At 40.7% G+C, this 26176-nt stretch overlaps 1 protein-coding gene across 3 annotated transcripts in view; it reads left to right on the top strand.

Annotated features, from left to right (window-relative positions):
* The first annotated feature begins 989 nt into the window (after positions 1-989).
* The window catches only part of LOC140737724 (probable E3 ubiquitin-protein ligase HERC1), a 273953-nt gene continuing 248766 nt past the window's right edge, over positions 990-26176 (top strand). For all 3 annotated transcript variants that reach the window (XM_073064301.1, XM_073064302.1, XM_073064299.1), the window contains exons 1-2: positions 990-1173; positions 24042-24982. In XM_073064301.1, coding sequence (XP_072920402.1) covers positions 24056-24982 — 927 coding nt within the window. In that variant the 5' untranslated portion in view covers positions 990-1173; positions 24042-24055. The remainder of the gene's footprint in view (positions 1174-24041; positions 24983-26176) is intronic.

The raw sequence follows: 26176 nt of genomic DNA, 5'->3' as shown, positions 1-26176 counted from the left end.
CTGAGAGGAGACGGGCACAGCCACATTCCTTATAGAATGGATATGACGGGGAATTTCTTTCGCCAAAGAATGGTGAATCTGTGGAATTCGTTGCCACAGGCAGCTGTGGAGGCCAAGTCTTTATGTATATTTAAGGCAGAGGTTGATATATTCTTGATTGGTTAAGCTATGAAGAGATACAGGGAGAAGGCAGGAAATAGGGGCTCAGAAGAAAACTGGACCAGCCATGGAGGCTCCATTGCACGGCGTTGCAAGACGCTGAAGGGTTGCAGGCTCAGCCAATTTTATCATGGGCACAACCCTCCCCAACATCGAGGACATATTTAAAAGGAAACCTCGAGAAAACAGCATCCATTGTTGACGATCTCCACTGTCAGAGACATGCCCTCTTCTCAGGGAGGTGGTACAGGAGCCTGGATCCCGAATCTGAATCTGCATTTAAGGAACAGCGTCTTCCTCTCCATCAGATTTGTGAATGTTTTATGAACACTATCTTTATTTTTCTTCTTCTGCACTACTTATTTGGGTGACATATAGCAATTTTATGCCCTACACCATCACTGTTGCCACAAACAAGATTTCATGACCTGTGTCAGTGACAATAAACCTGATTCAACATCTACAGTGGCCAGCGAGCAGACGAAGGGTCTCGCCCTGAAGCATCGACTGTATATTCCCCCTCCACAGATGCTGCTCGACCAGCTGAGCGCTCGGGGAGGGCGGGAGGGGCGGAGAGCACATGCGTCTTTTCGTCGGAGGAGGAGGAGGAAGAGAGAGGGAGAGGGAGAGGGAGAGGGAGAGGGAGAGGGAGAGGGAGAGGGAGAGGGAGAGGGAGAGGGAGAGGGAGAGGGAGAGGGAGAGAGAGAGAGAGAGAGAGAGAGAGAGAGAGAGACGTGTTGACGTCACAACTGGAGTCCGCCTGACGTGCGTGCGCGGGGAGGCGGGGTGGGGCGGCGTCACGTTGCGGCGTCAGTGTATGGCAACAATCGGTACTGTGACAACCATTGGCGGAGGCGGCGAGGTGGCCATCGAGAGCCTGATCCTGTTCAGTGTGGAGTGGCAGCGGGAGCGGGCACCGAGGCTAGCCGCTGGAGGTGCAACCCGGGTCCTTATGCGGGGACGTGTGTGACTCGGTGCTCTTTATCCGTAACGCTGGGAGGAAAGCGGAGTGAGGTAGGACCGGAGCCGGAGTGCCTGGAGGCCGGGTCAGCGGGGGCGGGGAAAGGCTCGGCACTACCTGGGTATCGGCAGCCTGTCTCCAATGGCCCTTTAAACCGTGATTGTGAGTGACAGCTTTGCTCTAACCCGGCCAGACAGTCGAAATGATTGTACCCTTTTTTTTAAACGGGTTCTTTGAATGATGTGGAATAATGGCTGTTTTATAATTAAAAATAATCATCGGAAATCTGCGAAGGAATGATTGCACTGTCATTCATCAAGCTAGAATGCAGGGCTGCTTTTCGTAGCCCTATATCATGTACCTATTCCATCCCCTAAGATAAAGTACTTGATGCAAACTTCTTTTTCCCCCCCGAAAGAGAAGATTAGATTGTTTTAAATAATAAACTGAATTGTGTATTTTACAAATGTGACCGTTTGCTACACATAAGCACTTAAACATAGCGAAGTAGTCGGAACTATTCATGAAACCATTTAATCTCTGCTTAAAGGACATATCATCTTTAGTTTAACGTTGCAGTGAAGATTAAATTGCTGGATTATTCAATAAGTTGTTCTGGAGAAACATAATCAAATGTTTTATAATCAAGTTATTATGTTTATTATCAAACATAGAACTAATTTGCGGGATCCTACTATTATGTTAGCAAGTCTCAGTTCACAAACATACCATCTAATTTTAATAATGAATTTTAGCAGTAGATTCAACAATTTATTCATGAAAATGTGTACCCACTTGTGCAAACGATATGGGGAAGTTGTGCAGCTGTGCATGATTATTCAGAAGTAATAGTGTTAGTTTTCTCTTTTGATTACATTTCAATCATCTGAAAGAGGTGATGTGACATGTTTTGATGCTGAAATCTATCAAGTTTCAGCTGTTTCATCTCAGCAGGAATCCTGTTTGTTTTGAAAGGCATTTGTCAGTAATTTGATGGATTAAAATGCTTATTAATATGTATATATTTAAGTATACTTTATTTTCTATTATCTGTTTTTTCCAAGAAACCTTAAGACCATAAGACAAAGGAGCAGAGTTAGGAGATTTGCCCCCATCGAGTCTACTCTGCCATTCCATCTTGGCTGATTTATTATCCCTCGCAACCCTATTCCCCTCCCTTCTTCCCATAATCTTTGATGCCCTTACTAATCAAGAACATATCAACCTCTACTTTAAATGTACCTAATGACTCTGCCTCCACAGTCATCTGTGGCAATGAATTCAACAGATTCACCACTCTCTGGTTAAATAAACTCCTCCTCATCTCTGTTCCAATGGGATGTTCCTCTATTCTGAGGCAGTGTCTAGACTCCCTCACGATAGGAAACATCCTCTCCACATCCACACTTTTCAGGCCTTTTGGTATTTAATAGGTTTCAATGAGATACCCCCTAGATTGGGGGTTCACAACCTTTTTATGCCACAGACCAAAACCATTAAGCAACGGGCCCAGGGATCCAGGTTGGAAGCTCCTGTTCTAGATGATTGAGATTTTTTTGAATATTGGAAAACCTTTATAATATGAGGGTTACTTTTTGTTTAATAAGTTTTTATGATGTGCATGTGACTGACAGTCTACCTTTTTGCTAAAAATTAGTGAGGGGAATATCACACCTATAATAAACTCTTCTCGGGCTTGCAGCTGGGTACAGCTATTGATTATAACTGACGTTTCGATGATAAACTCTGTCATCTTCATCAGGGATGGTGGAGTTTGTCATCGAAATGTCGGTTATAATCGATCATTGTACTCGGCTAGAAGTCCGAAAAGAGCTTATTCACCATCTACACCAGGAAAGTCCTAGATCATTTATCACACCTGTAAGTTTGAAGATCCTAACACATATTTAATTCTTGAAAGGCATTGGATAGTACTTGCGATCAAATTTTAAAACATATATGATTGTAAATCATTTTGTTCACATGAGAAAGAGTACACTGGCTATTTTTTTCACACTCTGCCAAGTTCACAACAAAAAAAAAACAAGATGCGTGGAAGCATGATTGTCTACTTCAGCCTTGATTTCCCATCTGGCTGGATAAAGGCCCTACAGGAGTGCTGGTTGTAGTGCCATGTGCTCGTAGAAGTATAGACGATTAATTTGAACTATGTTCTGTATTGGTAATTCTGAAATCCATTACTATACAAACACATTTGTAAACTTTTTTTGTGTTACAAGTGTATCATACCGTGGTTATTGTCCTAAACTGAATTTCTGTGACTGAAGAGCCCTCTGTCAGCATTTGGGTGCACTAAGTAACTAGCTAAGCAATGGTTTGTTCACCCATATTTCAAGAGGAATGAAATGGTATATACAAGCATATATAATGTGCTATCACAAACAAGAGAAAATCTGCAGATGCTGGAAATCCAAGCAACACACACAAAATGCTGGAGGAACTCAGCAGGCCAGGCAGCATCTGTGGGAAAAGACATTTCGGGCCCAGACCCTTCGGCAGGACTGTAGAGAAAAAGATGAGTAGATTTAAAAGGTGGGAGGAGTGGAGAGAGAAACACAAGGTGATGTGAAACCGGGAGAGGAAGGGGTGAAATAAAGAGCTGGGAAGTTGATTAGTGAAAGAGATATAGGTCTGGAGAAGGAGGAATCTGATAGGGAAGGACGGAAGCCCATGGAAGAAAGAAAAGGACAAGGAATACCAGAGGGAGCTGATAGGCAGGTAAGTAGATAAGGTGAGAGAGGGGAATGGTAATGGGAATGGTGTGTGGGGGTGTTGTAGGGGCTTTACCAGAAGTTTGAGAAATCGATGTTCATGCCAGCAGGTTGGAGGCTACCCAGACCGAATATAAGGTATTGTTTCTCCAACCTGAGTGTGGCCTCATCACGACAGTAGGGGAGGCCACACTCCCCCTTCTCCAGCTCTATCTCTTTCACTAATCAACTTCCCAGCTCTTTACCTCACCTTCCCCCCCCCCCCCCCGCTCCCCGTTTCACCCCCTCCCCAATATCATCTTTTTTTTGCAGGCCTGATGAAGGGTCTCGGCCTGAAAAGTCTACTCTATTCCATAGATGCTGTCTGGCTTGCTGAGTTCCTCCAGCATTTTATGTGTGTTGCATAGTATAACGTGCGGTTTTGTTCTTACATAATAAATATGTTCACTAAATTGATTCCTGAAATGGTCTAATGAAGGGAAAATAAAACTCATATTTTCTTAGTAGAACGAGAGGTGATCTTATTGAAATGTTGCATATTGAACAGTTCTTACAGAGATGAATGTTTAAAGAATGTTTTCTTTATTTTGGAAAAATCTACTCTAGATTAAAGGTGTCGGTTCTGGATAAAGGGTCACCTATTTAAGATGTATTTTTGGGGCTATGAAAATTTGGAATTCACAAACTCAGTAAGCTGAAAATCAAGTTAATGGGTATATCCAAAATGAAAAGACTTTTGAATTACAGAGGAACCAAGGGTTCTGGTGATCTGACAGGAGAGTAGATTTGAATCCAAGAACATCAGCTGATATCTCACTGAAAGGAGTTAAAACATAACAGTGGCAACGAGTTATTTTTAAAACAAACCCAACCAAGATGACTGCCTACCTGTTGAAATGCAGCAAGACGTTCGAGTAAAAAAACAGCAGCGCAGCATGTGTCTCTTCAGAAGAGCGAGAGAGAAAGTCAAGTTTTTAAATAAAAGGCAGAAAACAGACAATTTCATGGATTCATAAACAGTGAGTACTGGGTGATAATAACAATACATTTTTAAAAGGCCAGAAAGGCCCAATTCAAGATGGCGGCACGACGCAGTTTGCAGTGGCCTCTCTGGAGTTGATATCTGTTATTTGTCAAGCGGGGTGCCGTGCACAATCCTAATCTGATGAAAAACCGGATGTGGGAGCACAGAGAAACATCTGGAAATATCCAGGAAGGCCTTCTTCGTTGCTGCTGCTGTTGTGAGGTCTGGGTCTCTGCTGGGAAGAACAGGCCCCCAGTCCTCGGGGTCGTGTTGCCAGTGGCCGGTGGTGGGCGCATCGTAGTGCGCTGGGCAGAGGATGGTGCTCAGAGAGGCTGTGCCCGAGGGGATGGTCGGAGGCTCGGAGGTTCAACGGACTCGGAGTCTGCTGCGGTCGGGGTGCTTTCATTGTGTGCTGCGTCTGCGAGGTTGAGTCCGGCGGCATCGTGGAAGTCCATAGCGGGGGTATTCCCTTCTGCTGTCTGCGTGGGATGACGAGTCTATCGGGACCCTGAGGACTTGTGGAAACAGTGTGGTGGTTTCTTTCAAACTTACAGTCTTTTAACATCTTTGGACTATTTTTTCTGTGCCCTTGGTCTTTTTTTTAATCAATAATGGTATTGTTTTTTTTTTATTGCGTTTTTAAGTGATTACAGAGTAAAGTATAGGAAAAAAAATGTATATAACCCTTCTCCCCTCCCCTTAACCCCTCCCCCCTAACTTCCCTATAGAAAAAAAAGAGAAAGAAAGAAAAAAAAAGAAAGTGTGCCTGGATGTTGGAAGATCTCCACATGCTCCATGGAGTTCATAATAACTTTAATGTATATATTTATTTCTTTCCCCAAGTAACCATTGTTTCGTCTTCAGAGCACCTATATATTTAGTCCTGTCTTTTGTAAATAAGGGCACCAAATTTTCAGAAATGTTTCATATTTATCTCTTAAATTATAAGTAATAAAAAAAATAAAAATAAAAAAATAATGGTATCGTTTGCACTGTTGTAACTATATGTTGTAACTATGTGGGTTTTTGTAGGTCTTGTAGCTTTAGTTTTTGGTTTCTTGGGTGGTAGAGTTGGTCTCCTGACTTGGTGTGTCTGGGTAGTCCTGTTTTGTCTGGTGGGTTTGGAGCTCCTTTCCGGGGAACGCGCTAAGATGGTAGTGCGATATTAATGCATGGCAGCCTCTCCAGACTCTAGATTTGGGGATTGCCAAACATTATGTGGATTTTCTGGTGTAGTGTGTTTTGTCATCTGCTTTTGTGATATCAGTCTGTAGGAACGTTGTTTCATTTTTTAACTGCATTGCAGTTGTGGTTTCTAAATGACAGTAAACTGAAATTCAATTCAATTCAAATAGCTGGTTACATCAGAAAGATAGACATGCTTGATTATACAACAGATAAATGGATGTTGTATATGGAGCAAATTGAGCAGTAATTTAGCCAATGAGAATGAAGTACCAGTTTTGTTGAGTGCATTGGATTTAAAGGCAAACAGTTTGGTTCAAACAAACCAGCAGAAATTAATAAACACAAAGTACACTGCAGATGCTGTGGTCAAATCAACATGTACAAACAAGCTGGAGGAACTCAGCAGGTCAGCCCAAAACGTTGACTGCTCATTTCAGCGGATGCTGCCCGACCTGCTGAGTTCCTCCAGCTTGTTTGTACCAGCAGAAATTAGCTTTGTTGGTATCATGAAAGTATTGCAGGAACATTTAGAACTGTAACCATTGTTGATTGCAGAACAATTTAGGTTTCATAAATGGGATTTAAAGGAAGGGGTGTACGTTTCAGCGTACGTGCCTGAATTGAAGAGATTGAGTATTGTCAGTTCGGTAGAAGGCTTACTGATGCATTGAGAGACCGTTTAGTTTATGAAATCTGACAAAGCATTCAAAAATGGCACATAACTGAAGCACAACTTACATTTAAAAGAACAGTTGAAATTGCTGATCAATATAAACAGAAGACAGAGGCACAATTGAGTTGCATTCAGGAATGAAAGTGAACATGAACAAAATTACATTGTCTAAACAGAAACTGGCATGGCCGAACAAATTGTGTTATCATTGTCGCAGCTGTTCACCTGCACTAGACCAATGCAGATTTAAAGGCGAAACTTGCAGAAAATACAACAATGTAGATCACATACAAAGAACATGTTCGGCAGACAAAAGTAAATGGACTGTACAGAGAAGAGAAAAGGATAAAAAGTCAAGTTCAGTTCCGAAAAGAATACTAATCTGCATACTATTGATAAAAAAAATCTGATAATGATGAGAGTGACATAGAATTAAGATTTACAATGTGAAAACTGACAATAGTCAAGCAAGTGAACAGCAAATTAATTAAACTGGAATTGAACACTGGCTTGGCTATTTCAGTCATTCCACAAAATGGCTTTGAACGGCGTTATAAAGATACAGAACTGAAGCCAGCAGATATCCAACTAAAAACTTATACTGGAGAAAAGATCATTCCTGTTGGAATGACATATGTAATAGTGAAATATAACAACCTCTAAATCATATTGGGATTGTGTGTGATTAGAAACAGGAGGGCCAGCATTGTTGAGGTTGTGAGTGGCCGAGACACCTACAACTTGATTAGAGATCCATCCGCCATTTGCATACACATCCTCTATGATAGAGTCAACTAAAAGTAAATTTAAAAGGTAGTGGATGTTGCCATAACTGTCTCCATGTTGTACACCATGAATAGATGCCCAACAGAGGGCAAACAGGTGTTAATGCCAGCCTCTGTGCCTCTGGTTGGAAAGCATATTGTGTGTACCAAGAAAGGACCATGCCGCTCAGCGGGATTGTGAACGTGACAAAAGCAGTGATGCAACTACAACAGTTTTTATAGGCAGCATATCTGAAAAGGCTTCTGATATATTAACCAGGCAGTTACTTGCAAAATGTTGCTTGGTTTTAAGCTGGAGGGGAGTTCAAAGAGCTTCAGGAAAGTTGTAAGCCTTTAGCTTTTGTGAGTATAAAGAACCAGAATCTGCTTTGTGTGCATTATGGTTATTTATGTTAACTTCAAGTGGAGACAAAGAACTACTTATAAAAGTAGAAGCAAAGACCACAGCCCAGCTGGGTGAATGGAAGGCCAAAAAGAAAGGAAGTCAATGGAGATACGAAAACAGGATTCATGAGATAATGTTGTGGATAAGGAAACAGAGGAGAGATCAGATTGTAAAGGGAGCAATAGAAGAATTAATAAGATAATACTCCAGTGAACTACATGCATCTTCTCAAGATCAAGATACACAAACTAGAAAGAAGAAAAAGGAAAAGAAAGAGGAGGATGACATAAATGCTCGGGAAATGGGAGGAAAAATGAGACCTAATTCCTAGAAAATGGAGGATGAGGAAAAAAAGGCAAGACGTTGAAAAAGAGCAAAGCAAGGATCAAAATAGATACAGTGAGAAAAGCTGAGAAAAGTAGAAAAAGGTGTCCAGAGCTGCTGGAGCCATTTCCTGCAGTCTCAGAATCAACTCCTACAACCAAGGAGGAGGCCCCTTGGTTTTCACAGCTACAAGTCTTACCTGCTAAGCATAACGACCTTCCTTGTTTAAAAAAAGCATTATCCCACAAGAGAAAAAAAAATCCTCCATAGCAATTAAATCTTTAAGCCTGAATGGAAGTATTTAAAATTTTCTGTGCTGTGGATTTCTGTACTGTATATAGTAGTTGTAATATATAGTATACTATATATGGAGTGGAGGTGCATTCGCTATTGTGTTAAACTTACCTTCTTGACTCTCCATTTTTCTTGGAAATTAGTTTTATGTTTTGGAGTTACAAAACATAACAATATTGTTTGTACTGGTGGGTTATTTTAGATTATGAGATCAAATTTATAACAGCTACCTGGACTAAACCTCTTCCCACCCTGTTATTTGAAAAAATGCCATCCCCTTGTTGTCTCAATTCCTCATCTCCAATGCATCTGATCTCAGGATGAGGCTTTTCATTCTAGAACGAAATAGGTATCCTCCTTTTTCAAAGAAAGGGGCTTCTCCTCCTTCACCATCAACACTGTCCTCAACCACATTGCTTCTATTTTGTGCACATCTGCCCTCAGCCACCTCCCAACCAGGGATAAGGTTTGTCTTGTCCCTACCTACCACTCCACCAGCCTCTGTGTCCAGCACATAATTCTCTGTAATTTCTGCCACCTTCAATGGGATCCCACCACCAAGCACATCTTCCCTTCTCTTCGCCACCCCCCCCCCCCCCCCGCCACACTTCCTGCTTTCTGCAGGGATCGTTCCCTGTGCAACTCCCTTGTCTATTCGTCCCTCCCCATTGATTTCCCTCCTGGCACTTATCCTTGCAAGTGGAATTAGTCCTACATCTGCCTGAATACCTCCTACCTCACTCCCATTCAGGGCCCCAAGCAGTCCTTCCAGGTGCGGCAACACTTCCCTGTGAGTCTGTTGAGGTCATATACTGTGACTGGTGCTCTTGGTGTGTCCTCCTGTATATCGGTGAGACCCAATGTAGATTGGAAGACCACTTTGCCGAGCACCTACACTCCATCCACCAGAGATAGTAGGATCTCCCAGTGGCCACCCATTTTAATTCTACTTCCCATTCCAATTCCAACATGTCAGTCCATGACCTCCTCTACTGTTGCGATGAGGACACACTCAGGTTGGAGGAACAACACCTTATATTCCATCTGGGTAGCCTCCAACTGATGGCATGAGCATCGATTTCTTGAACTTGTAGTTATGCCCCCCCCCCCTTCACCATTCCCCATTCCTTTTTTTCTCACTCACCTTTACCTGTCAATAAACTCCCTCCGGTGCTCCTACCCCTCTTCTTTCTTCCATGGCCTTCTGTCCTCTCCCTTCTCCAGCCCTGTATCTTTTTCACCAATCAACTTCCCTTCTCTTTACTTCACCCCTCACCCCTCCCAGGTTCACCTATCACCATGTTTCTTTCTCCCCTCCCCCACCTTCTTACTCTAAATCCTCAGCTTTTTTTTCCTGTCCCGATGAAGTGTCGGCCCAAGATGTTGTCTGTAGTCTTTTCCATAGACACTGCCTTGCCTGCTGAGATCCTCCAGTATTTTGTGCGTCTTGTATGGATTTTTACCATTAAAGTCGGGGTACAGTGTATTCAAAATATTTTACTATCTGCTATTCAGGAAATGTTTCAGTTTAGTGGTTTATAATGACCCACAATTTTTGTGAAGATGTCCTAGTTGGTTATCTTCTTGACCACCTTCGCAAATCACTGGCAAATGTTATGAAATTTGTTAACTTTGCAGCAACAGTACAATGTGATACATAATTTTAATAAACCGAATTATAGTGTTTACTTACACACACACACACACACACACAAAATAAGTATTGCAAATGTAGAGGAAATAAGGCAGTAGTGAGGTGGTGTTCATGGGTTCAATGTCCATTCAGAAATCAGTTGGCAGAGGAATAGAAGCTGCTCCTGAATTGTTGAGTGTGTGCCTTCAAGCTTCTGTACCTCTTTCCCAATGGTAGCAATAAGAACAAGGCGTGACCTGGGTGAGGGGTCCTTAATAATAGACCTGCCTTTCTGAGGCATCACTCCTTAAAGATGTCCTGGATGCAACAGAGGCTAGTGCTGAGTAATGTAGTCTTAAATGGATATTCATCTTATTTTGTCTTTTTGTATAAAGTTACAATATACACAACAAATTTCCTTTCTTTAATGCAGCTTTGATTACTGCTAACACTCTTGTTTACTTCAAATGAAGTCAATAAATTACAAATTAAGTAAGAAGTCTTGTGATAGCTCTCACACTGTACACTAGCATATAAAATTCACTCCTCAAATAGCTTTTCTGATGCTCTCTATTTTCTGTTTTAGTGGATGATTCTTCTAGATTTTATATGTTGAACAGGGCAACTTATTGTAGTCTGAGTAACTATATACAGTCACTTTTTCTGAAGTCTTTTGGGGAAATTCACAGCTATGTCTCAAGATAGTGTAGATGTACATTTGACCATTATAATGTTTTGCAAAATTATAAATCATTTAAGTTTTTGTGCATACACAAGATATAGAGATTAATAGTGTATGCCTTCATGCAAATACCATGCTCTGTTACATTAGCTGTAAAAACATTAACATGATATGTTTCCTGATACTTTTAATATATATATTCCTTTTTTTTTAACCTTACATTATACTCTTGGTTGATATAGTCAATATCCCATCAACTAACTGGACATAATTGTACTTATTTTGCTAATGATGTGGTAGGTTTGGGGTTTATTCTCTATTCTTTAAGATTGTAAGTGTTGGTATGGAATATTTAAGATTATACGGTATCGTAGGTGAACCTGATCCCTCGTATCAGATTACTGAATTGCAATCAAAGATTTCAAAATATGACCTTGCAGCCATAAAAAGAAACTCAATATGATATTCAAACGTAATAGAGTAAACAATTTTGGAAAGATGGATCCAGAATATTACATTAAACTAAGTAATGAAAAGAAAGGAAGGACGCACGTCAGTCCATGGCCTCCTCTACTAATATGATGAACCCCTATAGTTGATGTTGCCTTGATGTGGGATGAATGGGGGTGACCAGAAGGTACACAACAGTTACTGCTTTCGTGAAGACTTCATTCCTGGTCTGTATCTGTAGTCTGTAGCACTATTTTTTATATATGGAAGCTTTAAATTTCTTCCCCCTCCCATCCATTATGCTATTTAAATAATAATTAAAGTTGTTCTATAATGGATGCATCCTATCCGAACCATGAAATTACTCTTCAATTAAATGTATTGTTTATTGAGCACAAAAGGAAAGAGCAGTTAATTAAAAACCTGAAATGGGTGTTGGAGAGGAAGTGTTTCAGTAAATGCTCCATAATGAATTCAAGGTATTTTGAATAATACTGATTTTAGATTCCTAAGCTGTTCGTCTTTCTCAACCCTAAATTGTGGGCTTAACACCAAAGCACAAAAAAGTTTCCATTAATAAGTACTTCTGATCTGCTGTACTTTTAATATGGGAATGCTTATCAGTAGTTTTGGTTTCTAATCCTGATGGACTGACAATTTGTACCCAGCTACCTGGGTATTTAAATAAATATATAAATATGTAGCTTTATTATGGGTATTGGCTGGAATTGGCAGCGAAAGTGATGTATTTGGGGATGTAACAGAGTTTAGTAGATTTTCTGTTAGGACAATAGACAATTCAAAGCAATAAACTCAATAATACAAAGCTTTATATAAAGGAACATGACGTGGAAATAAAAGATGAGAAAACCTAAGGAATTAAATAAAATATAATAACAAGTTTAATAGTAACAGTAATTAGTTAAAAAGAATGGGTGGACATAAACAAGATTTATTAGAGATCGAGCAGTAGAAACAATGAACTAGAAAGTTAATGTTCTTTTCAATCGTAAATGAGACTGCTTATTTCTTGATCAATTTTCTGGAGCTTGTAAAGCACTTTCCCACATTTTACCCATCTTCACTGTTAATTTTTTTGTGCACTTTATGCTGTCCTGTGTAGGTCTGTAATCTAGTGTAGCTTTCTCTTTTTTTTTATTACGTAGTTCAGTCCAGTTTTTGTACTGAGTCATGTAACACCATGGTACTGAAAAACGTTGTCTCATTTTTACTGTGCACTGTACCAGCAGTTATGGTCAAAATGACAATAAAAGTGACTTGAATTCTTTATCTCTGGTGGCTGCCTTGAATATCAGTTATTCCTAAAATTATCTCAATTTATGAGAGTGATGAGATACAAAGACAGAGGATGACTTTCGTCATTTGTGTCAGCTATTTAAACATAGCACAATACAGCACAGTATAGACCCTTCAGCCCACAATGTTGTGCCAACCCTTAAACCCTGCCTCCCATATAACCCTCCAACTTAAATTCCTCCACATACCTGTCTAGTAGTCTCTTAAATTTCGCTAGTGTGTCTGCCTCCACCACTGACTCAGGCAGTGCATTCTATGCACCAGCCACTCTCTGAGTAAAAAATCTTCCTCTGATATCCCCCTTGAACTTCCCTCCCCTTACCATAAAGCCATGTCCTCTTATATTGAGCAGTGGTGCCCTGGGGAAAAGGCGCTGGCTGTCCACTCTATCTATTCCTCTTAATATCTTGTATACCTCTATCAAGTCTCCTCTCATCCTCCTTCTCTCTAAAGAGTAAAGCCCTAGGTCCCTTAATCTCTGATCATAATGCATACTCTCTAAACCAGGCACCATCCTGGTAAATCTCCTCTGTACCCTTTCCAATGCTTCCATATCCTTCCTATAGTGAGGTGACCAGAACTGGACACAGTACTCAAAGTGAGGCCTAACCAGAGTTATATAGAGCTGCATCATTACCCCGCGACTCTTAAACTCTACCCCTAGATTTATGAAAGCTAACACTCCATAAGTTTTCTTAACAACCTGATCTACCTGTGAGGCAACTTTCAGGGATCTGTGGACATGTATCCCCAGATCCCTCGGCTCCTCCACGCTCCCAAGTATCCTGCCATTTACTTTGTACTCTGCCTTGGAGTTTGTCCTTCCAAAGTGTACCACCTCACACTTCTCTGGGTTGAACTCCATCTGCCACTTCTCAGCCCACTTCTGCATCCTATCAATGTCTCTGCAATCTTCGACAATCCTCAACACTATCCACAACACCACCAACCTTTGTGTCGTCTGCAAACCCACCCTTCTACCCCCACATCCAGGTCGTTTATAAAAATCACGAAAAGTGGAGGTCCCAGAACCGATCCTTGTGGGACACCACTAGTCACAACCCTCCAATCTGAATGTACTCTCTCCACCATGACCCTCTGCTTTCTGCAGGCAAGCCAATTCTGAATCCACCTGGCCAAACTTCCCTGGATCCCATGCCTTCTGACTTTCTGAATAAGCCTACTATGTGGTATCTTGTCAAATGCCTTACTAAAATCCATGTAGATCACATCCACTACCCTCATCTATATGCCTAGTCACCTCCTCAAAGAACTCTATCAGGCTTCTTAGACACAATCTGCCCTTCACAAATCCATGCTGACTGTCCCTGATCAGACCATGATTCTCTAAATGCCCATAGATTCTATCTCTAAGAATCTTTTCCAACAGCTTTCCCACCGCAGACGTAAGGCTCACTGGTATATAATTACCTGGACTCTCCCTACTACCTTTTTTGAACAAGGGGACAGGATTCGCCTTCCTCCAATCCTCCAGTACCATTCCCGTGGACAACGCGGACATAAAGATCCTAGCCAGAGGCTCAGCAATCTCTTCCCTCGCCTTGTGGAGCAGCCTGGGGAATATTCCGTCAAGCCCTGGGGACTTATCCGTCCTAATGTATTTAACAACTCCAACACCTCTTCTCCCTTAAGAACATCAACCTCGCTCATATTGTCCTCACCATCATCAAGAATTTATGTCTGTAATCTAGAATTGTAGTGCAAAGTTTATTGAGTTGATTTTCATTTCAAATTTGATATAATTAGAATTTCAACAACTTTTTAATGTTGTGATAGTCTTCAAAAGTCCACAGTTTGTGTGATGAACACAGAGATGAGAGCTCTCATTATCTCCATGTAAACGTAAACCGTAATTAGCTTTGTGTAACTGGTGATATACTCATATCTTCATATAGGCCAAGCTTAAATAATCACACTGAGGTCTAAAATTTTAAGAATTAAAAGAAACTGAAACTTAATTTATCTATTACCATGTAACTGCTGACATGTAGCCAATTTAAAGACCATCTATTATAATCTTAATCTGATCAGAACAGGTACTTAGTAAGAGTTAATACTTCATGTTCCTCATTCGCATAATGCATTGGAGCACCAACTGAAGACACCACAAAAAATGCCAGTTGAATTGTAAAATATAACAAAATTTAACCAGATTTTTGATCTGAGCAGAAATGTTGATGATGTTTGGTTTCCAGAAAATATGACATTAAGGGAGATCTAGGAACAAGCAATAGTCCTCACTACTACAGATGTTGTTTGATTCAGAGAACACTGGAGAGGATCCAAAAATGTTTCACTACTCAAAAAGATATAACATTTTTAGCCTGTCTAAAGCTGGTGTTAACATAATATGTAAAATTAATACCTGGAAGATACATGTTTCTGGAAGTTTTGACTGTAAGTTTAGATCACATCTAAAGCTGAGTCTTGCACACAAGGTTCTTGGCATAATTACAAAGGATAATAGCAGAGGTCCAGACAACACATACAAAATGCTGGAGGAGCTCAGCAGGCAGACAGCATCAATGGAAAAGAGTACAGTCAATGTTTCGGGCTGAGAGGAGAGGACAGAAGGCCATGGAAGAAAGAAATGGGGGTAGGAGGGAAGCGATGGGCAGGCAAGGACATAGGTGAGAGAGGGAAAAGGATATGGGGAATGGTGATGTGGGGGGGGGGTGTTACTGGAAGTTTGAGAAATCAGTGTTCATGCTTTTGTGTTGAAGGCTACACAAACGGAATGTAGGGTGATGTTCCTCCTACCTGAGTGTGGCCTCATTATGACAGTAGAGGTGGCCATGGATAGTCATAGTGGAAAGGGAATGGGAAGTGGAATTAAAATCGGTGGCCACTGGGAGATCATGCTTTTTCTGCTGGACGGAGGAAGATGCTTGGCAAAGCGGTCTCCCAATGTACGTTGGGTCTTGCGAATACACAGGAGGCCAGAGCTGAAGCATCGGACACAGTGTATGACCTCAACAGACTCACAGGTGAAATATCACTTCACCTGGGGCCCTGAATGGTAGTGGAGGAGGAGGTGTTTGAGCAGATGTAGCACTTGTTCCACTTGCGAGGATAAGTGCCAGAAGGGAGGTCAGTAGGGAGGGACGAATGGACAGGGGAGTCACGTCAGGAGCAATCCCTGTGGAAAACAGAAATTGGGGGGGAGGAAAGATGTGCTTGGTGGTGGGATCCCTTTGGAGATGGCAGAAGGTGCGGAAAATAATGAGCGGGACTCAGGCTGGTGGGGTGGTAGGAGAGGACAAGAGGATGGGGTGAAAGCTATCTCTGGTAGGGTGGCGGGAGGATGGGGTGAAAGCATTGATAGTGAAGGAAGACAAGCTTCTTACTTTGAAGGAGGAGGACATCTTCTGGAATGAAAATCCTCATTCTGAGAGCAGATGCAGCAGAGATGGAGGAATTGAGAGAAGAGGATGGCGTTTTTACAAGTAACAGAGTGAGAAGAGGTATAGTCCATGTAACTGTGAGGGTCAGTGGGTTATGATAGACATCAGTAGATGAATTGTCTCCAAAGATAGAGATAGAGATCGAGAAAGGGGGGAAGGGAGTTGACAGAAATGGACTAGGTAAATTTGAGGGCAGGGTGGAAGTTGGAGGCAAAGTGGATGAAATTGATGAATTTTGCATGGGTGCATGAAGCAGCACCATTGCAGTCGTCGATGTAGTGCAGGAAAAGTGCAGGACTCCCACCAGTGTAGGCTTGGAACATAGACTGTTCCACGTAGCCGACAAACCGGCAAGCAGAGCTGGGACCCATGCGAGTGCCCATGGCTACATCTTTCCTTTTAAGGAAGTGGGAGGAACCAAAGGTTCAGAGATTTAAAAGTCAAATAATGTACATCTTGAAATGCTTTTTCTTTGAACGACAGTAAAGCATGAGAACCCCAAAGTCCCCCCCCCAGCTCTCCCCTCCCACGCGTAAGTGGCAGTGAGCAACGATCCCCCCTGCCCCCACCAGCAAAAAAAACGTGCATCAGTACCATCACCTAGCCCAAGCGTGTGCTAAGCAATAGCAAAGACACAGAACAAAGTTACCCCAAAAGCTTTGCATTTCATCCAACAATCAACAAACCAAAGGTTCTCTCTCTCCCTGGCAAGAGAGTGGGAGGTGTCCCCCATTTTCACAGCGAGCGGGAGACATAACAACAACCCACTGGTTTATGATGTTAAAAGTCTATTTCATCGGTTTTTTTGAGCCCTGTGTCCGAAGATCGCAAAGACCTCGGGTCTTTGCCCACAGCAAAAGATTTTCCGGCTTCCCTGATGACACACGAGTCTCCTGCCGTGACACTGACCCTTGATCCGCCCTTCTTCAGAGCCCCGAGATCTTAGGCTTCAGAACATGATCGAGAATCTCAGACCAAAACTCCTGGCATGTCGAATAACGGCCAGGGGTCGTGAAACCCCGAGAATGGGTCCCATGTAACTCCAGGTCAGGGTCTTCAAAAGAACCCTGAAAGGGAAAAATAAAGATACTAAAGGTAAGAATAGAGCTGTTTCCAAAGATGCAAGCAAAGGAGTCACCATTAGGAGAAATTATTAAGAGTGAGGACAAGTTCTGCATGATGGAGGTGAGTGGGGATGAAGGGGAACTGGTTGGGTCCGTAGTCCAGAAAGAAACTGAGAGCTTTGAGACCTTCCTGGTGGCGGTTGAAGGTATATAGGTACTGGACGTTCATAGTTAAAATAAGATGATGGGAACCAGGGAAGTTGAAAAGATCCAGTGTGTGTGAAATGTCACGGATGTAGGTAGGAAGGGACTGAACTAGGTTGGAATTGGAGAGAGGAGTGTTGAATTCGAGACGGCCGATGTCCTATTGGCATTTGGTAATGAAAAAGTCCAGAGCAGGCAGAAGACTACGGCAGGATGTCCAGGAAGAGGAGGAGGGTTGAAGATGAGAGTAGGGGTCATCGGTAAGTGGTGGAGAGTCCTTGCTAAAGGCTTGGAGACATAGGCAACGGAAAACGAGCTCAGTGTCATGGTGGGTACAGAACTCACTAAAGTATGAGTGCAGAAGGACAAAAGTGAGGCCCTTACTGAGAACAGAACGTTTGGCCTCAGGAGAATGTCGGAGGGAATGGTGAAAACCCGGTACGGATGAGAGCTGGGATCGGAGGGGGGAAGGAGGTTGGTAGTGTCTGAGGGGAAAGGAGGTTTGGATTGTTTGGAGATGGTGTGGTGAGAGGAAGATGGAGTCTCCAAGGGCCCAAGAGCTGGTGGTAGGACTTGAGAGAGAGAGGGTTACAGAGTGGCGGCGGGGAAGGGCAGACAGTGGCAGCACTTGAAGACCCAGTCTGGAGGTCAGAGTCGGAGTTGGAGGTTGCACAATCGGCCCTTTGGAGGTGTTTGAGGATGTTGGAACCCGCATTGATAGCAGTGGAGTCTGGGTTTTGAATCTGCTCTGGATTGTTAAAGCAGTAGATGTCAGTAGCAGCAATTGCAGTTTGGAGAAGTCCGGGCCTACGGGCGGTGGAGATGGCAGGTTCTGTGGTTTGTAGATGGGCAGTCTTCCGATGCTTGCATTTTATGTATAAAATGGTATATTACTCAAACAGAGGATGTATTGTGGCATGATTTGACTTATTTGAAACTATGGAGGAGTGATGCAGAGACATCAATGGTTTTAGAACAAGTTGATATAATTCACTGACATTGAAATAAAGTGATGTTAGGCTCAGACTTGTCAAAACAAAAAACAATAAAGTGGTGGTAGGTGATGTAAAGGGGCGAGGTAGTGGGTAGAAGTGTTGATCAGGCTTACTGCTTGGGGAAAGTAACCTTTTCTGAGTCTGGTGGTCCTGCTGTCGATGCTATGTGGCTTCCTCCTTGATGGGAGTGGGACAAACAGTCCATGAGCAGAGTGGATGAGATGTTTTTTGATGTTATTGGACTTTTCCAGCAGCTTTCTGTATATATGTTCTTGATGGTGGGTAGACTGGTGCTGTTGATGCATTGGCAGCTTTGACTATCCATTGTAGAGCCTTCACGTCTGCTGCTGTGCGGTTTCTGCACCATGCGGTGATACAGCATGTTAGGATACTCTCTACCGTGCATCCGTAGGATGACATTCTTATCGATATATCTAATCCAGCTCTCTTCAACCTCCTCAGAGGCGTTAATGAGCTTTCCTGATTATGTGGAATGTATTCTGGGAGGTTTTTCAAGATGCACACTGCCAGGAGTTTGAAACTGCTCACAGTTTCCGCTGCTTTGCTGCTGACATAAAGTGAGTGGTTCTAGTTCTTCTGAAGTGGATATTCATCTCCTTTGTCTCATTGACATTGAGGAAGAGATTATTTGTCTGCCACCAGGCCTTGAACTCTTCCGTCCCTCTCTCTGTAGGCCATCTCGTTGTTGTTGATGATGAAACCCACCACTGTCGCATCATCGACGAACTTAACAATGTGACTACTCGGGTGTTTGGCTGTGGAGTCATGTGTGAGCAGTCTGTACAGCAGTGGGCTCAGCACACAGCCCTGGCGGGAATCCGTGTTGAGGATAACAGGAAGGGAGGAGCAGTTTCTTCTTTTATCATGGTTTGGTGCCTGTTAGAAGATAAAGAAAGTTACTGACACTCTTTTATAATCCTTTCACATTTATTATGTGCTTGGCAAAATGTCTTTACTTGTGTTTTCACTGCAATGTAAGAAGTTTATTCATTTCTGAATATACAGAAACTGAAAGTATTCTGCTTTTTTTAAGCTAATTGATTCAATTACTGAAAAATTATTGAACCTGATATACCATAGTTCAGAGTTTTAAGGTCACTTACACAGCTGCTCCTCGCTCAGAGCCAATCTGTTACCATATAAAGATCATTACTTGCAACTCAAAGTCTGTTGGTTATCATCTTTTATGTTGTAATAGTTTGCTATTTTTATGGCTGTAATTCAATCAGTCCTGACAGCTGATACCAAATGATTTTCAACTATTTGTACTTTAAAACTGTAGGGGAGATACTAATGAAGTGCATAAATATTCACAGTGATTTGCCACAGACTTGCTGATCTTACTTGCCATATTTAACCAGTGTTAAGTTATTGGCATGACTTCTTTCGGGGAGAGAAAGGAAATTTAATGTTTGACTCTCCTTATCAACCACCAGTCAGGTCAACAGTGACAGAGATAGAATCTGTAAGCATGTTTGTGTATGCCTTGGGTTTAAAATATTGTGGCATTGGTTAGTTGGTAAGAGATAACTCCCACTCCCATTCCCATTCCCTTCCAAACATATGGAGCAAAAATCATTCCATGGGAATAAAGTAATAATAAAGAGAAATAGAATGTATTTTCTGGAAACTCTGGAACAGCTCTTTAAATGTGTTCAGTTTATCTATAGGTTTATTTTTCAACTTGATTCCAAATTCTGTCCCAGCACATTGTTTAATATCAAGTAGCTATTCAAATTTAAAACTCTAGTTTCAGGTAAGCATAGTGCAACTAAACTAAATATGCATACTAATAACTCTTCCCAATTGGATCCCTTACCATGAAATTGCTAATTGACCTTGTCTCACTAACCTAATTTCTTATAGGTCCCATGGTGTTCTCTCATTGTTTCTATGGTATAATGCCATGGAAACTGTGTCAAAAAAGTGTTCTATATATTTGTCCTCCAATCTGTTTCAAATTTTAGTTAGGTCTATATTTGATGATTCAATGATGGTATTACTTAAATGTTATTTTTCTTATTAATTGTTAGGTGATTAATATTTCACCGAACAATATAGTATCTTTAAGGACCTCCAATTCACTGTACAGATTTTTATTTAATCCCTGCCCATGCTACTTCCACTTCATGATTTTCTAAGTCTTCCTAAATTATCTTCCAGTAGTTGGAGGATGAACCAACTTTCCACCCTCTTCCTTGATTCCTCCCTCTATATGACTTTTCAGTATTCAATGTCTTTTTGAAATGTCTATGTCTCAGAATGTTTAATTTTTGTGGTCACTATGCAATCATATCTCTGATGTCTCTTAAATGTTTTCTCACTGATTTACCACCCATTTATCATTAGTTCCCCTCAAAGACTAATCAGTAAACTCCATGACCTGGTATCAATACACCCTTGTGCAACGGGATCCTTGATTTCCTCACTTGCAAGCCCCAGTCAGTTTGGATTTGCAAAAACATCTCCACCATTATCTCCATCAGCACAGATGCACCACAGGGATGTGTACAACCCCCTGCTCTCCTTACTTCACACCTACCACTTGTTTGGCGAAATACAGCTCCAACACCATATTCAAGTTCACTGATGATGCCACTGCTGTGGGCTGTATGAAGTGTGATGAATCAGCAAGCAGGAGGGAGATTGAACATGTGGCTGAGTGGTGTAATAACAACAACTTCTCACTCAATGTCAGCAAATCCAAGGAAAAGATTGTAGACTTCAGGAGAGGGAATCCAGAGGTCCATGCATTAGTACTCATTGGAGGAGCAGACATGGAGAGCGTCGGTAACTTTCAATTCCTGGGTGTCACTATCTCAGAGGACCTGTCTGGACCCGTCATATAAATGTATTTGCAAAGAAAGCATGACTGTGCCTCTACTTCCTCAGGAGTCTGCGGAGATTCAGCATGTCATCAAAAACCTTGACAAATTTCTATAGATGTGTGGTGGAAAATGTATTGACTGGCTGCATATGGCCAATATGGGAACACAATGCCTTTGAGCAGAAAGTCCTACAAAAGGTACTGGATTCGGCCGAGTACAGCACAGGTAAAGCCCTCCCAACCATTGAGCACATCTACATGAGATGTTGTCGTAAGAGAGCAGCATCCATCATCAGAGATCCTCACCACCTAGGCCATGTTCTTTTCTCATTGCTGCCATCAGGTAGAAGGTACAAGTGCATCAGAACTCACAGGATCAGGTTCAACAATAGTACTGCCCCTCAACCATCAGGCCCATGAACAAAAGAGAATAACTACACTCATTCTATTTCTGGTGTTCCCACAACTGATGTCTTCACTTTAAGGACTCTCTTATCTTGTTATTTATTGCTATTTGTTTATATTTGCATTTACACAGTTTGTTGTTCATTGATCCTGTTTACAGTTACTGTTCTATAGATTTGCTGGTATGTCCACAGGAAAAATAATCTAGGGTTTTATTTGGAGGCATGTATGTATTCAGATAATAAATTTTACTTTGAACTTACTAATTCATCCATCTTGTTAGAAAATGTCTCGATTTCAGATCAAAATTTATCTTTTTAAACTTTCACCTAACTTGACATAATTAACTGATGTAGTATTATTAAATTCATATTCCCTTTCTGCTAACCCCTGTATTTTTGAAATACTTACTATAGTACACTCATGGAGATTTCTTTTTCTTATCTATAAATTAATGAACTTGCCAGCTGAATCCTATGTCCCACATTCTACTTAAGTTTAATAGCCCATCTACAGCATCACTTGATTTGCCAGGACATTGATCCCAGTTTAATTGAAATCATTTGACTCAACTGAGCAACTCCTGTTCCCTATACTGATGCTCTGTCAGTGAATTCAGGCCCTTGGCACCATCTGCTGCATTTTGAGTCCTGCATTCAGTTCTCTGATTGTGTTGACCTTCCTCCAATTTCTGTGTGGTAAATAATTCAGAGAACATTGCTGATAAGATGCTTTTATTCTTGTCTTTAGCTCTGACTTCCGCAATAATACCTACTTCTCATTTCTACCTGTGCTACTGGTCCCTATTTGAACAATTGCAATTAGATCTTCCCCTTCCTGTACAAAGTTCTCTATGTGTATGGACTTTATTCTTTGTTATTATTTATATAATAAATTAAAGGTTTGATTTTTTTTTTCTAATGCTTTTAAAAGCAATGCCTGACATTAAAAGCAAGAAATAAACTAGTAGTGCTTACAAGCTAATAACTTGTGTGTGGCATCATGCTTCAATTACTTTGCAGTCTGGGACGTGTATCACTACTGCTTTCATTTTACAATTACCACTTATTTTATGAATCTGCTGCTCTCTCTCTTTCAGATTGTTTTATGTCCACAACCTCTTTGTTTTTGCTGCATTGTACCTCTTTATATCTCTGTTCTTTTTGCTTTGTTGCCACTTTATCACCATAACCTCCTTACACTTTCAATTCCCATTCTTGTACTTAAGATCCACATAATCTTTTCGTCATTTTTTTGCAATTTAATATCCCCTCTGCTCTCGCTCTTTGTGCTTAATCGCAAACCCAGCTTACCCTCAACATTCTTGTCCTTTTAGTATTTGCTCTCTTTCTCTTAACATTTTATATTTCTGCTTGGCTCTTGCTGTTTATATCCTTGGTACAATTACTCATCTGGGCTCTTCAGTTTTGCTTCGTTCATGCCCAACTCAATGATGCAGTATATCCTTGTTTTAGTTACATTTTATCTTCTCTCTTATGCTGTGTTTTGTTTTCTCTTCAATTCTCAGTTATCCTTATTCTTCATCTCTTTTCCATTCACATGGTTTATGGTTTCTATTTCACAGATTTTTATTTCAGTGCAGCAACAGGTCAGTTTTTGTCTTTTGTTATGCACTTCATCCATTCTGATTTAGCTACACTTAGCTATTTTGCTTTTAGTTTTGTATCCCCACCACTTGTACGTTCCAGTATTTATTTTGAATTTCTAACTATGTCGTCAATCAAATGTTAATAGAGAAATTGAGATAAATAGTACAAATTTAATTAGGAGAAACTAGGTTTGAATTTGAAAGAGCTGTGCCAGCATAAAGGCATTTGAACACAATGGCCTATGCTCTAAATTTAATAGTTTAAAATGAAGTTAAATTGTGTGTTACTTGTTCTCCATGAATTTTCTTATTTATAATTAGCTTCTATTGTACAATATAGTAAATAAAGCAGTGAACATTTTTTAAATGCAGATGCTGGAAATCTCAGATGAAAATAAGATTTTGAAAATGCTTAGAGGATAAGGTAACATCTGTAGAAAGTCAAAATTAAAGCAATTGTTTTTATTAAAATATGCAAATGTTACCATATACTACCTTGAGATACATTTACTTGCAGGCATTTACAGGAACGTAAAGATATACAATATAATTTATGAAAAAACTGCATAAACAAAGACTAGTAAACAACTAATGTGTAAATTTTTTTTAAATACTGAAAACGTGAGATGTAGAGATCTTGAAAGTGAGCCTGTACATTATGGAATCAGTTCAGAGTTGTGGTGAGTGAAATTATTCACACCGATTCAGGAGCCTGATGGTAGTAGGATAATACCTGTTCCCGAACCTGGTAATGTGGTTAAAGAGAAACGGAGATAAGGTTTCAGGTCAGAGACTCTTTGTCAATATGCCCACTCTTCAGGTATTGTACAGCAAATGAGAGAGGAGCTTACAAAAATGACTCATTTCTTCCTTTCTTTTTTCAGATCAACAATATAAAATGGTTACATGTCCCACAAATGTAATACTAAAGTGGCTTGAACACCTGAATGGTTCCTGGGCCTTAGAAGACACTGAGTCTACAGCTACAAGAGAAGGTGCCTCTGTATTATATGAAAAGCTCCTCCAGAACAGAGAAGTGGTAGGGATATCTCACCAGGTGCAAAATCTCATAGGTCCAAAATTGCCAGATTTTGAACATGAATCTTCAGCTGTGGAAGAACGTGAACGTTACCTCTCTGCACTCCTTAACTGCCAACAAAATTTGGCCAGGACTGTCTTTGGAAATTCACCTTTTGCTGTTGCCTTACATATGCGTTTGGTGTCCCTTCAGAGGATATTCCATGCACTTTCTACCAAGTACCACGATCGATTTAGGCCAGAGTGTAAAGTACAAAAGCAGAGTTCTGACAGCAGGTTAGATCTAGATGATACGCTGGCCCGGAATAAAGGAATCAAATCAGGTGCTGATGTTCTTATAGAAATGGGAGTGAAGACTGCTCTAAGTCTGCTCTTTGCACTAATTCAACAAAATTGGCAACAGTCAAGGATAGATCCAAGCCTGAGCTTGTGCAATGATGTCTTGTGCACAGCCTGCACAATTATCAATTCTCTACCTCCACTTTCTCTAGCAAATGAAAACAAAATCCCACAAGTTGGTTTGGACTGCCTTGCGCAAGTTTCAACTTTTTTGAAGAAAATGACTATGCCTAATTCTGGGGCTGACAAAGATGGGCGACGACTGGCTTCAGAACTATTACTGGGTCTTGCAGTACAGCGTGGCTCATTGAAGTTCCTACTTGAATGGATTGAAGTAGCATTGGCAGCTTCTGCAGCTGCTACAAAAGCACCTTTTGAACCAGAGAAAGAAGTAATGATTGGATATGATTGTGTTTTAAAATCATTGGAGCAACTAAGAAATTCTTCGGTGAGAATGATTTTTCAGAGCTATAATTGTTATTTATTTTTAAATGTGAACAACTATTCAATTTTTCAGTCTAGTCATTAATGCAGAACCTCATGATTTGTAAAACGTATTGCTTTCACATGTTTGGTGTGAAATAAAAATCTTTAAACATTGTAAGTTATGCCTGAGAGGGAAAAAAACATTGACAATTAAAATAGTTCAATGGGATACCAAAGAAGTTTCAGTAATGGTACTCATAAAACTGGTTTGTCATTAAATCATTAATATCCTTCAGGGAAGGATGTATGCCACTTCTAACTAGATTTAATCTAGATTTAATGCTCCTCAGATAGGATGAAGAGATCAATACTTCCCAATGCCATTCGGCTTTACAATTCAACCGCCAGGAGTAAGATATGTTAAAGTGCCGGGGTTAGGACTCAATGTATTTAAGTAAACTACTTAAGAACTTTTTAAAAGCTACTGTTAATGCTTTTTGAGAGGGTGATTTTAGATGCATATCATATTTTTACTGAGTTAAGTATTGTATGTAATTAGTTTTGCTACAATAAGTGTATGGGACATTGGAAAAAATGTTGAATTTCCCCATGGGGATGAATTAAGTATCTATCTATCTATCTATCTAATCTGACTCCAGACTGAATGTGGTTCACTCTTAATTGCCCCTGACTTGAGGAATTGAAAAACCTCCATAAACAGTGTAAAATTAAAATTACTATCTAGCTTTTCCTTTACAGCATAACAGTCTGTCACATTCAAAGTTGATCATTTAAAGACTACCGACTTGTCTGATTATTCAAATTAAGTAATTTAAATAATTTAGTGGCCCTTATATAATTTTATTCATGTTGATGCAATTCAAATTCAGGATCTTAAGTACAGAACTGTAAAAAGCCTGAAACAGTTTCATTTTTCACCTGTTGAACATGCTTCAACATTCATTAATATTGTGATTATCCTCTAACTCGATACCATTTTCCAGCACTATCTCCATTGCCTTTAATTCCAGCAATATTCAGAATATTGCGATGTGGCTAAGCCTCCACATTGCACCATAAATGAGAATTCCACAGTTCACCACCATCTGAGTGAAGTAATTTCTCTCTGTTTCAGTCTTTAAACAAACAAAACCTACCCCATTTCTGAAATTGTGTCCCCTGTCATGAATTCCTCAGTCATTGGCCTGAAAAGCGC

The sequence above is a fragment of the Hemitrygon akajei genome, chromosome 13, assembly GCF_048418815.1.
Source record: "Hemitrygon akajei chromosome 13, sHemAka1.3, whole genome shotgun sequence".
NCBI lineage: Eukaryota > Metazoa > Chordata > Chondrichthyes > Myliobatiformes > Dasyatidae > Hemitrygon > Hemitrygon akajei.
This window is presented reverse-complemented; position numbering and strand designations above follow the sequence as displayed.